At 37.6% G+C, this 15669-nt stretch overlaps 1 protein-coding gene across 2 annotated transcripts; it reads left to right on the top strand.

Annotated features, from left to right (window-relative positions):
• Positions 1 to 11952: 11952 nt before the first annotated feature.
• On the top strand, positions 11953 to 14934 carry LOC131639006 (FRIGIDA-like protein 3). Of its 2 annotated transcripts, none has more exons than XM_058909532.1 (4): positions 11953 to 12194; positions 12667 to 13688; positions 13934 to 14109; positions 14227 to 14934. In XM_058909532.1, the coding sequence occupies exons 2-4, from the start codon at positions 12671 to 12673 to the stop codon at positions 14671 to 14673; spliced, it is 1641 nt and encodes a 546-aa protein (XP_058765515.1). In that variant the 5' UTR covers positions 11953 to 12194; positions 12667 to 12670; the 3' UTR covers positions 14674 to 14934. The 2 variants fall into 2 exon arrangements, with proteins under 2 accessions (XP_058765515.1, XP_058765519.1); XM_058909536.1 differs by having other exon boundaries at positions 12661 to 13688.
• The last annotated feature ends 735 nt before the right edge of the window (positions 14935 to 15669 follow it).

Raw genomic sequence — 15669 nt, 5'->3', positions numbered from 1 at the left:
ATTCCACACAATGGGAATTAGCTACCACTGATCCACCATCGTCAAGGACCAGCCACCAAATGATTATGAATGCATGCATCAACCATAACATGCTCATCACCCACATACATCGATCAATGTCATAATCATCAATAAAACACATATTTCATACCAATAATACATGTATAATAAACACCAGTTATAACCACCTCATCATACAGGTAAGACATTCGTTAGTGTACCTATAAGCATATCCCACCACAACAAATAAGATCGAGTGTTTTAAAAATAATTCAAGCCACAACTCAAAACACCATTTGATTGTATAAATTATTTGATTGGCTTCACTGTACTCGAAACGGCACCAAAATCCGGCTTACGGTTTAAAAGTTACACATTTTTAAACTTTTCAAAACGGCCTGTCGCATCAACTAACAGCACGCGGCGCCACACACATTCGCGGCGCGGAACGAATCGGAACAACGCCTTCGCGGCGCAAACAAGGTTTCGCGGCGCGGAACGAGAAGGAACTACGCCTTCGCGGCGCGGCCATACTCTCGCGGCGCGTACTGAGCACAACAAAACTTCCTGGCCTTCTGCCAAGCTGTTCGCGGCGCCAACTCCTGGACGCGGCGCGAACTGGCGAATCCCAGCGCTCCGAATAGCAGAAAACAGCCTGCGATTTTACCCTTCCTTCACCAAATCATTACCAATTCAACCCATTCCAATCAGATTTTCGCATACAGTACAACAAACACATATTATAGCACATTATAATACATTCAAACCATCCAAATAACACCATTACACGAATCAGCATATTCATTACGTGTAAATCCTCCCAAAACCTAACATTTCTACAACCTAAGCATAACCCAATTGATCCGAATAACATGATCAAATTCTATCCTACCACCTATAATCCCATAATAGAAGATAAACGGAAGAGTCCCCCCTTACCTGAAGGTTGATTCTTCGCTCTTCCTCGGTCGCACTTCTCCGTTCCTCTTCTCTTTTCACGTTCAGACTTCTTTTCCCAATACTGTAACCTTCTCTATTCTACCACTCCTTCTATTTTATTAAGAATAAAATAAAATTATTTAATTAGTAATAGGGCCTACCAATGCACCCCCTCCCTTACTAACCACAACTCAAGCCCAATTGCTTAATTCCTCATAATTCAATTAATTTAATTAAATTAAATTATGAAAATAAATGGAGTGTTACAACTCTCCCCCACTAAATAGTTTTCGTCCTCGAAAACATACCTTAGGCAAATAACTCTGGATAGGAATCCTTCATCTGACTCTCCAATTCCCAAGTCACATTCCCACCTGCTGGTCCTCCCCAAGCTACTTTGACCAGTGCTATCTCCTTGCCACGCAATTGTTTCAGCCTTCGGTCTTCAATCCTCATAGGCAAAGTTTCAACTGTCAGATTGTCCTTTACCTGTACATCATCGACTTGGATCACATGAGATGGGTCAGCAATGTATTTCCTCAACTGTGATACGTGGAATACATCATGCAGATTCGCAAGCGTCGGTGGCAACGCAATACGATACGCCACTTCTCCCACCCTCTCCGTAATCTGGAACGGACCAATAAATCGCGGAGTCAACTTCCTTGATTTCAGTGCTCTACCAACACCAGTTGTGGGGGTCACCCTCAAGAACACATGATCTCCTGCTTGAAATTCAAGTGTCCTCCTTCTTTTATCATGATAACTCTTCTGACGACTCTGAGAAGTCTTCATCTTCTCCTGAATCATCTTGATCCTTTCTGTTGTCTCCTGAACAATTTCCGGTCCAATCACGGCACTTTCGCCAGATTCATACCAACATAAAGGCGTTCTACACCTCCGACCATACAAAGCTTCAAACGGAGCCATACCAATACTCGAGTGAAAACTATTATTGTAAGTAAATTCGATCAAGGGTAGATAACTATCCCAAGCACCGCCTCTTTCCAACACACAAGCACGCAACAAATCTTCTAGTGATTGAATAGTTCTTTCCGTCTGTCCATCCGTCTGCGGATGATAAGCAGAACTCAATCTCAGCTTAGTACCCAAAGCCCTCTGCAAACCTTCCCAGAATCTGGATGTAAACCTTGGATCTCTATCCGACACGATACTCGAAGGAATACCATGTAAACTCACTATCCTGTCAATATACAATTGAGCCAGCTTTTCCATTGGGTAATCCATTCTCATTGGTATGAAGTGAGCAGACTTTGTCAACCTGTCTACAATAACCCAAATAGCTTCACAATTCTTCACCGTCCTCGGCAAACCTGAAACAAAATCCATAGATATACTATCCCACTTCCATTCTGGAATAAATAACGGTTGCATAGCTCCATACGGTTTCTGATGCTCAATCTTCGACTTCTGGCAAGTCAGACAAGCGTAGACAAATTCAGCTATTTCCTTTTTCATTCCAGGCCACCAAAACAGCTTCTTTAAGTCATGATACATCTTGGTAGCACCAGGATGAATACTCAATCCGCTACGATGTCCTTCTTCAAGAATACTCTTCCTCAATTCGGCAACATCAGGAACACAAACACGATTACCAAACCTCATTATACCATTCTCGTCGATTCTGAATTCACCTCCTTTATCTTGATTAATCAGAGCCAACTTATCAACCAGCTCTACATCAGTCTTCTGACCTTCTCGGATTTCCTCAAGAATACTACTAGTCAGCTTCAGCATACCCAATTTAACACTGGTAGGAGTGTCTTCACATACTAAACTCAAATCTCAGAATTGCTCAATTAAATCTAATTCTCTCACCATAAGCATAGACATATGCAAGGACTTCCTACTCAATGCATCGGCAACAACATTTGCTTTACCCGGATGATAATTCAGTTCAAAATCATAATCCTTGAGAAATTCTAGCCATCTTCTTTGTCTCATATTCAACTCTTTTTGGTCAAAGAGGTACTTCAAACTCTTGTGATCACTAAATACTTCAAACCTTGAACCATATAGGTAATGCCTCCACAACTTCAACACAAATACCACTGCTGCCAACTCTAAGTCATGAGTCGGATAGTTTCTCTCATGCACCTTGAGTTGTCTCGACGCATAAGCGACTACCTGTTGATTCTGCATCAGTACACCTCCTAATCCTGACAACGAAGCATCACAATACACAACAAAAGATTCCGCCGGATTCGGCAAAATCAAGATCGGCGCACTAGTCAACCTCTTCTTCAACTCTTGGAATCCTTCTTCACATTTCGAATCCCAAACAAACGCTTGGCCCTTCCTAGTCAACTTAGTTAACGGTAATGCTAACTTTGAAAAACCTTCAATGAACTTTCTATAGTAACCCGCCAGACCAAGGAAACTACGGATTTCGGAAACTGACCTCGGAGCTTCCCACTGAGACACTGCTTCTACTTTCGTTGGGTCAACGACAATACCATCCTTAGAAATCACATGCCCAAGAAAGCTCACTTCGTTTAACCAGAACTCACACTTTGACAGTTTTGCATAAAGTTTCTTTTCCTTCAATAGTTCCAATACCCCTCTAAGATGATCCGCATGCTCTTTTTCATTCTTAGAATATATCAAAATATCATCAATAAATACTACTACGAACTGATCCAGAAAAGGATGGAAGATCCTATTCATATACTCCATGAAAACCCCCGGCGCATTGGTTACTCCAAATGGCATCACTGTATATTCGTAATGACCATACCTCGTTCTAAATGCTGTTTTCTGAATATCGTCCGTCTTCACCCGAATCTGATGATATCCCGACCTCAAGTCAATTTTGCTGAACACGCATGCTCCAACTAGTTGATCCATCAAGTCATCAATCCTCGGCAAGGGATACCGATTCTTGATAGTAACCTTGTTGAGTTGTCTGTAATCCACACACAACCTCATTGAACCTTCTTTCTTCTTCACTAGTAACACCGGTGCACCCCACGGTGAGACACTAGGACGAATAAATTTCTTCTCAAGTAAATCTTCCAATTGATTCTTCAACTCATTCAATTCCGATGCCGACATACGATAAGGTGCCATCGACACAGGATTAGTTCCAGGAATTAGTTCAATAGCAAATTCCACTTCCCTCTCTGGCGGCAATTCTCTTACATCTTCTGGAAAGACTTCTGGAAATTCACATACTACCGGTAAGTCACTACTCACCGCTTTCTTTTTCACTTCCATGGATGCAATCAACATGAACACGACAGCCCCGTCCTTCACTGCTTCATCCACTTGTCTAGCCGTCATCGCTAAATCCTCAACACCGACATCTTCAGGAAAAATAACCGTCTTCGTGAAACAATTGATATGAACCCGATTAAATTGCAACCAATTCATACCCAAGATAACATCCAGTTGTTCCAACGGAAGGCACACTAAGTCCATTCCGAATTCTCTACCAAAAATATCAATTGGACAGTTCAAACAAGCGAACGAAGTAGTCACTGAACCCGACGCAGGAGTGTCAATGACCATACTTCCATTAATCTCAGATATTTCCAAATTCAGTCGTTTAGCACAATCCAATGAAATAAACGAGTGAGTTGCCCCAGTATCTATTATTGCAATTAAAGGAGTGCCATGGATAAAACATGTACCTTTAATCAACCGATCATCTGGAGTAGTCTCTGAACCAGATAAGGCGAACACCTTACCACCAGCTTGATTCTTCCTCGGCTTGGGACACTTAGGACTGATGTGACCTTCTTCCCCGCAGTTGAAACAAGTTACAGTGTTCCCTTTGCACTCAATAGCAATGTGACCTGCCTTTCCACATCTATAGCACTTCTTTTCCTCACTCTTGCATTCGTGAATGCGATGTCCAGGTTCTCCACACTTGAAGCACTTAATAGGGGCACTAGAGTCTCCCCCACTAGGCTTCTTCCAGCCTCCAGCTTTCTGGTTACCCTTACCATAAGGCTTACCACGATCCATATGCTTTTTCCCTTTCCTGTCGACTAACTCGCGAGAGTGCGACGACTTCAGCTTAATATTGTCCTCTTCAAAGACTCGGCTGCAGTCAACCAAATCGACAAACCTGTGAATCCTCTGGTATCTGATACCCTGTTTAATCTCATCGCGGAGACCATTCTCAAACTTAACACACTTCGAGAATTCACTAGCCTCATCATTATTGTAGTGGACATAGTACTTTGCTAGCTCCACAAACTTGGACGCATACTCTGGCACAGTCATGTTACCTTGTGTCAGCTCCAAAAATTCAATCTCCTTCCTGCCTCTAACATCCTCAGGAAAGTACCTCCGCAAGAATTCTCTCTTGAACACAGCCCAAGTGATTGCAACACCTGCAGCTTGCAGTTCGTCCCTACTAGCCATCCACCAATCATCAGCTTCTTCAGACAGCATGTGAGTCCCATATCTCACCTTCAGATTTTCGTCACAATCAATCACCCGGAAGATCCTTTCAATCTCTTTCAGCCACTTCTGGGCGCCTTCGGGATCGTGAGTGCCTTTGAACAACGGAGGGTTGTTCCTCTGAAAACTATTCAGCTGCCTGTCAGCACCAATTCCAGCTCCATTGGCATTCCCTCCCAGCACACCAGCAATCATGCCCAGAGCCTCAGCGATAGCATCATCGTTTCTTCCTCCTCTTCCAGCCATTGTTCTGCTAAATATCAAACAATATCTATTAGAACAAGTAGTATCGACAGTGTCAACCTTACACTAATCGCATACGAGGGATTAACCGACACTAAGACTCTGACTCAAACGACCGACAATGCTCTGATACCACTATTGTAACACCCTTCTAATACCCCGCATAAATAATAAATAATAATCAGAGTAAACATGAAAAAGGGCATTACAACTTCCAAATAATTAAACAATAATACTCATGTCATGCCATAAAAGAGAACGTCAACCAAATTTATTCGGATCATCATGTTTAACACAGCGGAATTATCTTTAACATCTGAATAACAAACAGCCAAGTCACAGACTTAAAACGATAACATAAAATTCATCCCAAAATAAAAAGTTTAACAAGTAACTCTAAACGACGCCCCCAGTGTTACACGACCAGAGCATGACACGGACCCAACTGACTCTAACGAACTACTTGACGAGCTAATCCTCACCAAGTACGAGAGCTACTCCTCAATCTGAAAAATAACAACAGTAAGGGTGAGTCTCATTCACATTTAACTAATGTTATAAGATATAGATAATAAAATATCATTTCACATGCCATTCACCCAATTACAGTTATGATCAGATTCAAACCATACCATCAGCAAGCAAACAATCAAATTAACACATATTATAACATTGGACAATCTTCCATTCATGTTATAATAGCAAAACAGCCTAATGCAATGCAACTACATGCATGTGGTACCAAAATCTGGGATAACCCAACTCACCGACCCACCATCGTCAAGGATACGGTAACACCCACTCACTAATTCCACACAATGGGAATTAGCTACCACTGATCCACCATCGTCAAGGACCAGCCACCAAATGATTATGAATGCATGCATCAACCATAACATGCTCATCACCCACATACATCGATCAATGTCATAATCATCAATAAAACACATATTTCATACCAATAATACATGTATAATAAACACCAGTTATAACCACCTCATCATACAGGTAAGACATTCGTTAGTGTACCTATAAGCATATCCCACCACAACAAATAAGATCGAGTGTTTTAAAAATAATTCAAGCCACAACTCAAAACACCATTTGATTGTATAAATTATTTGATTGGCTTCACTGTACTCGAAACGGCACCAAAATCCGGCTTACGGTTTAAAAGTTACACATTTTTAAACTTTTCAAAACGGCCTGTCGCATCAACTAACAGCACGCGGCGCCACACACATTCGCGGAGCGGAACGAATCGGAACAACGCCTTCGCGGCGCAAACAAGGTTTCGCGGCGCGGAACGAGAAGGAACTACGCCTTCGCGGCGCGGCCATACTCTCGCGGCGCGTACTGAGCACAACAAAACTTCCTGGCCTTCTGCCAAGCTGTTCGCGGCGCCAACTCCTGGACGCGGCGCGAACTGGCGAATCCCAGCGCTCCGAATAGCAGAAAACAGCCTGCGATTTTACCCTTCCTTCACCAAATCATTACCAATTCAACCCATTCCAATCAGATTTTCGCATACAGTACAACAAACACATATTATAGCACATTATAATACATTCAAACCATCCAAATAACACCATTACACGAATCAGCATATTCATTACGTGTAAATCCTCCCAAAACCTAACATTTCTACAACCTAAGCATAACCCAATTGATCCGAATAACATGATCAAATTCTATCCTACCACCTATAATCCCATAATAGAAGATAAACGGAAGAGTCCCCCTTACCTGAAGGTTGATTCTTCGCTCTTCCTCGGTCGCACTTCTCCGTTCCTCTTCTCTTTTCACGTTCAGACTTCTTTTCCCAATACTGTAACCTTCTCTATTCTACCACTCCTTCTATTTTATTAAGAATAAAATAAAATTATTTAATTAGTAATAGGGCCTACCAATGCACCCCCTCCCTTACTAACCACAACTCAAGCCCAATTGCTTAATTCCTCATAATTCAATTAATTTAATTAAATTAAATTATGAAAATAAATGGAGTGTTACAGCGCTCAATAGGAATTTTATTATTATCGTTAATGTATTTTGTGTTGTTTTTAATTTTAATGTACCTTTTTAATTATGATTAATGGCTAATGTATTTGATAATTTTTAATTTATTGATATTATTTTTCCAACCTAAAAAAAATAAACAAACAGCTAAAAAATAATATTAAAAAAATTGAAAAAAAAATAAGAAAAAAAAACAGGTAAAAAATAATATTAAAAAATTGGAAAAAAAAATAAGGGGAAGTGTTGTCGCTGGGGGGGGGGGGGGGGGGGGTGGCGACAACACCAAGCAAATGCACATAGTCGCCAGGCCCACTGGCGCTTTCTTTGGAAAAGGAGTGTTGTCGCCACCCCCCCCGGCGACAACGTGCTATTTTTTTTTTTTAAAAAAAAAAGACATTTTGGTAATTTTTTTGAAAAACTTGTTATTTTTGAATTTTTTTAAAAAAATATGGATATTCAAAAAAAAATCACTTCTAGGCAGCTACAATTTTACTTTTCGATGCTGCTGTTGCTTCCTATTCCATTCATTTATTCTTATCATTGATTTTTTTAACTAATATGTGAAGTGCTTCTTCTTCAATTTATTCATTTGTTTATATTAACACGTCCCAAAATAAATTGTTAACATATTTTATTTTAAAATATTATTCAATAAAAACTACTTCATTTATTTTTATTTGAATTTAAATAATTTATAAAATACTATTAATTTATAAATGTATGGTACTATTATTTTTTACACCGATTTAACATTTTAACTAATGTATGGTAGTATTAATTTATCAAATATATCATATTAACATTTTTATAAATTTATTTTTAAAATATTTCTACAAAAATGTATGTATTATGAGTGATTTGATTAAATATATGTGTAAAAATATTTTATATGCCTTATTTTATTTAAAATAAATTAATATTAATTAATTATTCTAAATTAATAAAATATGATTTAAATGTATTTTCGAAGTCCACTGCCACTTTTTCACATTACAATTCACAGATCTTCCACTAGAAAGAATATTTCTTAGCTGATTATTTTTTTCCGTCAAAGAACACCAACTAGACTTTTTAATATTGTACCTTCCATATAGTGTAAAATGGACTAAGAAACAAACAAATTCAAAAGTTTCATAAATCGCATCCCCGAAGGTCCACCATCACCTTCCCAAATCATTATTCACACAATTTTCATTAGAAATGGTCATTCTCAAATGACTTCTTACTTCACTAGAAGAACACCAATTGGAATATTCAATATCGGTCTGTTCACGTCGTGTAAAATGGACTGACAAACAAACAAATTAAAAAAAATTCTTAAATCGGACTTTCGGAGGTCCATCATCTCCTTATCAAATCATAATTCAAAAGTCTACCACTAGAAATGACCTTCTCGATTAACTCTTTCCTTCACTAGAAGAACATCGGCTAGAATTTTCAATATCAAACCAAACTGTGTAAATTGGACAAAGAAACAAACAAATTTAAAAAAATCATCAATCAGACTCCCAGAGGTCCACCGTCACCTTCCAAAATCACAAATCATATGGTTTCTGTTAGAAATGGCCATTCTTAACTGACTTTTTCCTTCACTAGATGAACACAAACTATAACTTTCAATAGTCGATCGTCTATATCGTACAAAAAGGACTAATAAAAAATGCAAAAATTTCATCAATCAGACTTTCAGAGGTCCACAATCACCTTCTTAGATCACAACTCACAAAACTTCCACTAGAAATGGTCATTCTCAACTAACTATTTCCTTCACTGGAAGAACACCGACTATAATATTTGATATTGGACTGTCCACATCATGTAAAATTAACTAAGAAACTAACAAATCCAAAGTATATTGGATTGTCCACATCATGTAAAATTAACTAAGAAACTAACAAATCCAAAGTTTTCATATTTCGGACTCATTGAGGTCCACCATCACTATCTCAGATCACAATTCATAAATATTCCACTAAAAAGGGCCAAGGAAGGCTCACTGCGGTCTCGTTCGACCAAGCTAGCCTTTGTACCAGTGGTCGGATATCCTGCTCCTCGGCCACTACCCGTTGGACGTTTCTGTCGATCAGGAACGCGCTTCCGCTCGACTAACAGCTAATTCTGAACAACCTCTCAGGATTCCTAGATTTACTCCTACAATCCTGGCAGTCGTGCGTTTTATGTCTAGATTCACGATCCAACCCAAAACATGGACCATTGGCCATGCGCTGGGGCTATTATATAAACTCTCTCGTTTGAGAGGGACGAGTAACACAATTTTGAAACCATAAAACACTAAATCGTATTTGTGCACATGTCCTTGGCCCTTTCTAGTTCTCTTCCTTAGGTCAGTAATATATATATATATATATATATATATATATATATATATATATATATATATATATATATATATATATATAAAGAAAGTAACTATTCTCACCTAAGATTAGAGATCTCAATTCTGTCCAGAATAAGATTATATCATTTATTAATCAAATTAACAATAAAAAACAAATTAATTTTATTAATAAAGAAATACACTGTAAAAAGATAAAAGATCACTAATGCCCTAATTGCTCTGGTATCAGAACAATCAACGAGAAGTTACGGATCAACAATTGGATTTCAATCAATCAAATTATTATACAATACTTCCAAGTTCTAATTTATTTTTAAAATATTTTATAATATCTATTTAATTTTATTCAATTAAATGCATGGGAAAAAATTTACATCACTATAAATTATCATCGCTAAAAAAAATTTGCTCTATAAAAATAAAAAACTGTATAAATTTGCACCACTTTGTATAAAAATAAAAACAGAAAAAAAATTCACCACCATTGTCAATAATTTTGAATGGAAATGGAAATTCGTGAAAATGAAAAGTTCCAAGAAAAATAAAACAAAATATTTAAGTGCACTCACTAGCTATTCATATTAATTTGTGCCTAATTAATGCATCAATTTAGGTTTAGGGGTGAATTTGTAGTTATAAAAACTGCATTGCAATAATTAAAATTTATAAATTTTTGAATAAATTGATGAGTGGCATTATTATAACCAATACATTTATGACATCTCAAGTGGGTAAAGTTACCCTTTAATTCTTGTTGGGTAACCAAGTAGGCACCCACTCTAAATTGTTATAAACATATTAAGGTCTCTAACCCTTAAGTATTCTTACATGCACAATGATTAATGTAATCCAATAAATATTGGTCTAAAATACCATGTAATTAATTTTTTTAAATATTTTGTCTCTGGAGGTAGGGGTGTACATGCAGGGTCGGTCCAACCCATTTAGAGGTCTAAAGCAAATTTTAAAGTGATATCTTAAAAATATATTTTAAAATATTAATTTTGTGATTGTTAAGAGTTTAACTACAATAATATATGTAGCTCATTTGTCATTATATTTCTTTATAATAACTAAATGGAAAAAATTTGAGGCATTTTTTAAGCCCAAAGTTTTGAGGCCTAAAGCCCTAGCTTGGGCAGCTTGGCCCTTGGGCCGGCCCTGTGTACATGGGTTGGGTTGGACCTGGTTTGGCCTAACCCGTTATCCAACCCATTCAAACTTTAATAGGTTGGGTTCGCCATCCAACCTGCAATTTCATTATCAAAACCATCTTGAACCGACCTGTTTATTTATGGGTTGAGTTGGGTTTGGTTCGTGGGCTGCGTTTCAAATTAAAAAATAATAATTTTTTTCAATTTAAAAATATTGTAACACAATTCAATACATTTATACTCATTTTTAACACACAAAATGGATAAAGCACATCATATAATATCTAATAATATTCATCAGCATGACATGACTCTAGATTATATTATAAAATTTCACAAGACATATTATTTTTATAAATTACGTAAGTTGAAAATGATACAACAGAAAATAAAAAAACAACATAGAGTCTTAGAATTACGTAAACTCATTGATTTAGTAGCATTGTTGGTAGATTATGATCAGTACTGAGATAATAATTTTATATTGCTATTTAAAATAATAATAAAAAATAAAAAATTACAATGTGTTGGGTCAACGGATCTGCGAGTTGTAAAACTTAAATCCGATACCCAAACCAAAACTATATGAATGGTTGCGAATTGAGTTGAATATATCCGTAAATGAATGAGTTTTGATAATTTATGAATTAGTTCGATTTGGTTTAGCGGGTTCGTGGATTGACCCACACCATAAACACCCCTGTATAGAGGTGTATGTCAATTAAAATTTTACTATTAATCAATATAAATTTCATATAGATTTTATATATAAAAAATGAAAATAGATTTTTTTTCTTTCTCGGTAAGAGTTTTTTACCCATCTGATGAACTACCCACTTCTTTTCCAATAGCATATCCAGGTTTAATACCTTTCTTTCATTTCATCGTTCCGCCACTGTACTTCGTGTCTTTCTTCCCAAACACCCAACAGAACAAGATTTTGAATCTTCGCAACCGCATCCAAATTTTCAAATTAGGGCCAAAAACAACAAATTTCTACAGTACCTGCTTGTTTCGTGTAGCAACGATTTTCTTGCATCAGAACCCAGGTGATTTTTTTTTCACGAACCCTTCTTCTACATTTCTAACTCAATGTTTGGGTTTCACATCTCAATTAACCTAATTTATAGTTGATTTCAAACCGCTGTTAAAATGCAAGGGTTTCAGTTTCGTAAAAAACAAATGAGGGTTTCGTGTTTCGGTTAGGTCGATATTTTTTTAAAAAAAAATGCTTTCTTTCTGTTACAAAACTGCAACTGAAGATTGCTACGATCATTTTTTTTGCTCTGTTCTGTATGCTGCAATAGTATTATTTAGGTTCAACATTAAAAACCCTTGAAAATTATAATCACATTTATAATTATTAGGTTTACTTCTAAAACATTTGAAGCTTGCTGGAATGCATTAACCAGCTGAAGATTTTTGTGATGAAAAATTCAATTTGTAAAATAAAACTATGTTTTTTAGAACAATTAAGTTGAATTGAATTGTTCTTAAATGCCGTTGTTGGCTAAGCTGCAGGAAGATGGATGACGTCGAGCAAGCCAATGAAAACAACAGAGAGTCTATGATAGCGCAGCTTGTGCAGGCGTTTGTTGAATTGGAAGCTCGGAAGGGCTCTTCTGAGGATAAGGTTCCGTGGATTGAAATTAAGCAACATTTTGTTGAGCTTGAGACGATATTGAATAAGAAACATGAAGAGCTGCAGGCTAAGGAGAGGGAATATGAAGAGAAAGAATTAGAAACAAATACGTTACTTGCACAGAGAAAGGTGGCGGTTACTTCAAAAGAACAAGATCTATTAGATCGTTTGCAGGAGCTTAAAGATGCCGCTGTAGCTTCCATTGTGGAGGCTCGTGCAAATCACCAGACTGCAACTTTGGAGTTTGTGTATGATGGGGAGAACAAAGATAATAAGGTAAGTAGTTCCCCCGAGAACTCTCCGTATAAGTCTGGTGAAAAGTCTGAAGGTGTGGCTAATGACGTTACGCCACTTCTAGAGATAAAAATATTTTGTGAGAAAATGGATGCGAATGGCCTTCTGGATTATGTTGTGGCGCATAAGAAAAAAGTGTCTGTTTTTCGTGAAGAGATTTCTGTTGCATTAGAAAGTGCAACTGATCCAGCACGTCTGGTGCTTGATTTACTAGTGGGGTTTTATCCCGCCAATGACACTACCCAACAAAACGATAAAATGGGTGCTGCCCTTCAGGGCAAGCGCAAATCCTGTATTCTAATTTTGGAAGCCTTGGCTAGTTTATTGGCAAGGGCTGACCCAGGTGCAGATCACCTTTTGAACCCTGAAACCAAGCAGCAAGCCAAGGCAATTGCTGATGAGTGGAGGCTCAAGTTAGCTAGTGCAGACATTGATGCTGCCAATGGAAATTCATTGGAAGCAGAGGCATTCTTACAGCTTCTTTCAATTTTTATGATCGCTTCAGAGTTTGGTGAGGAAGAACTCTGCAAGCTTGTACTTGCAGTTGCTCAGAATAGGTCGGCACCTGAGCTCTGCCGCTCTATCGGGTTAACTCACAAAGTACCAGGTTGGTGTTCTCTTAATAAACTACTGACCTGTGAAGTCTGCAGTGAAGGATTGTCCTGAATCCTGTCAGATATCTTCCCTATGCCTGATGAGTAGTTTTCTTTTTGGGAAGTATAGCTAGATTTTTAACAAAGCATAGCCACATGAGACATATATTTTACTTTTTTTTTTTTTTTGTGATATGACATGTTAGGTGATGACACAATTTTTAGGTATTGGTTATTCTAATTTTCACCATTTATGCAGCTCTTGTCGAAATATTAATCAACAAAGAGAAACAGATTGCGGCTGTACATTTTATTCAACTCTTCCAGCTCCAAGAAAGCTTTCCCCCTGTGCCCCTCCTGAGGACATACCTCAAAAATCAAAGGAGAAATTCACAAGTAAAGGCTGATAATGTGCGTGATATCGCTACTGCAAAGGTATGCCTTGATGCTTGACTGAAATTTAAATTTAGTGACTATCTTTGTTATTTTATTTTTATTTTTTCTGGTCCCACTTGCTTATATTTGTACATTCTCCTTTACTTACTGTTGTAGATTGATGCCAATGCACAAGAGCTTGCAGCATTGAGAGTTGTAATTAAGTGCATCGAAGAATACCAGTTCGAATCCGAGTACCCACTTGATACACTTCATAAAAGGGTTCATCAACTAGAGAAAGCAAAGACAGAAAAAAGGAGAGGTGGAGAGTTTTTTAAACGTCCGCAACAACCAAAGAGGCCAAGGCCTAATGAGAGGCCTTTCCCACACCGTTCTTCTGGTCGTGGTGGCGGTGCTTCAGGTGTTGTTCATGGTAGGCAGGTACCCCCTGTTAGGACAGCATATGCTGGAACTGCTGATCGATATCCCCATTATGCTGCAGTAGCACATGATTATCAAGTACCAGGCCAAGCTATGTACACTCCGCAGCCTAGTGCAGCTCCTTCTAACTATGGTCGTTATATAGGCAGTAGTTTGCAACCCTCACACCAGCATTACATGTGAGTTTTTAACCGGCAAGCATGAATGAAAACACTCTAGACATGCTAGCAATCAAACATTACTAATTATCTACTCCTAGTATTTAAAAATGTTCCCTTTTGTTTTTGTTTGAGTTTCTTATGATGTCAGAAGGCAGATGTACTCATATATTTATAAACCATGCCCACTTTTGTTAAATTAAGTGTATGTTAAACAATTGGTGACAGACAACTCGCTTGGATCAATACAAAGGAGTTGGAAAATTGCAAACTTGTTTTGTGTTAATCTCAGCTGTCTATCCATTAGTTAATGTCTAATGTTGTTGACCTTATTTCGTGTTAATCTCATTTGTCTATCCATTAGTAGATGTCTAATGTTGTTGACCTCATGTAGAAGAGTAAAATGAGTGGTTCACACAACCATTCAACCACTCCAAGTTTTGACCGAATGGTCGAAGAGTGGAAAATTGCAAATTCATCCCTTTTGATCCTATTATCCATGTCGAATTCCAATACTATCATGTATTTTGAAGGTAAAAATTTATTAGATGAATGGGAAAAGTGCTTTCTTTAAGAGGGACTTGAATGTGGATGTCAGTTTGGACGCTCTTACTAATATCAACAATTTGGAGGGTGTCAATATGAGAGACAGTGGCGATCTGATGATAGACACTGTGTTGAGTAGGATGATAGAGCATTTTGTTTAACAAATGCTAACTAAAGTTTTGAGCTTGGTAGAAGATGTTTACCTATTTTATTTTCAAGTGAAGCAAATGAAGGTCTACACATGTGATTTCCAAGGTTTATATGCTAAAAAAAGTTGCACTCAACTTTTCTGGAGTAATCAAATGCACAAAGATGTCATCAAAGATGATAAGGAAGATAATCTTTCAGGATGTGCCAGACATCATGAGTGACATAATGGTAACTGAGTTCTCAACTCAGAGGAAGGATGAGCAAGTTGTTCTTGGTAATTAAAAAGAAGCTAGAATGCTTAAATCAGAGACAGATGCTGAAGCAA

Source organism: Vicia villosa, linkage group LG1 (assembly GCF_029867415.1).
Source record: "Vicia villosa cultivar HV-30 ecotype Madison, WI linkage group LG1, Vvil1.0, whole genome shotgun sequence".
Classification (NCBI taxonomy): domain Eukaryota; kingdom Viridiplantae; phylum Streptophyta; class Magnoliopsida; order Fabales; family Fabaceae; genus Vicia; species Vicia villosa.
This window is presented reverse-complemented; position numbering and strand designations above follow the sequence as displayed.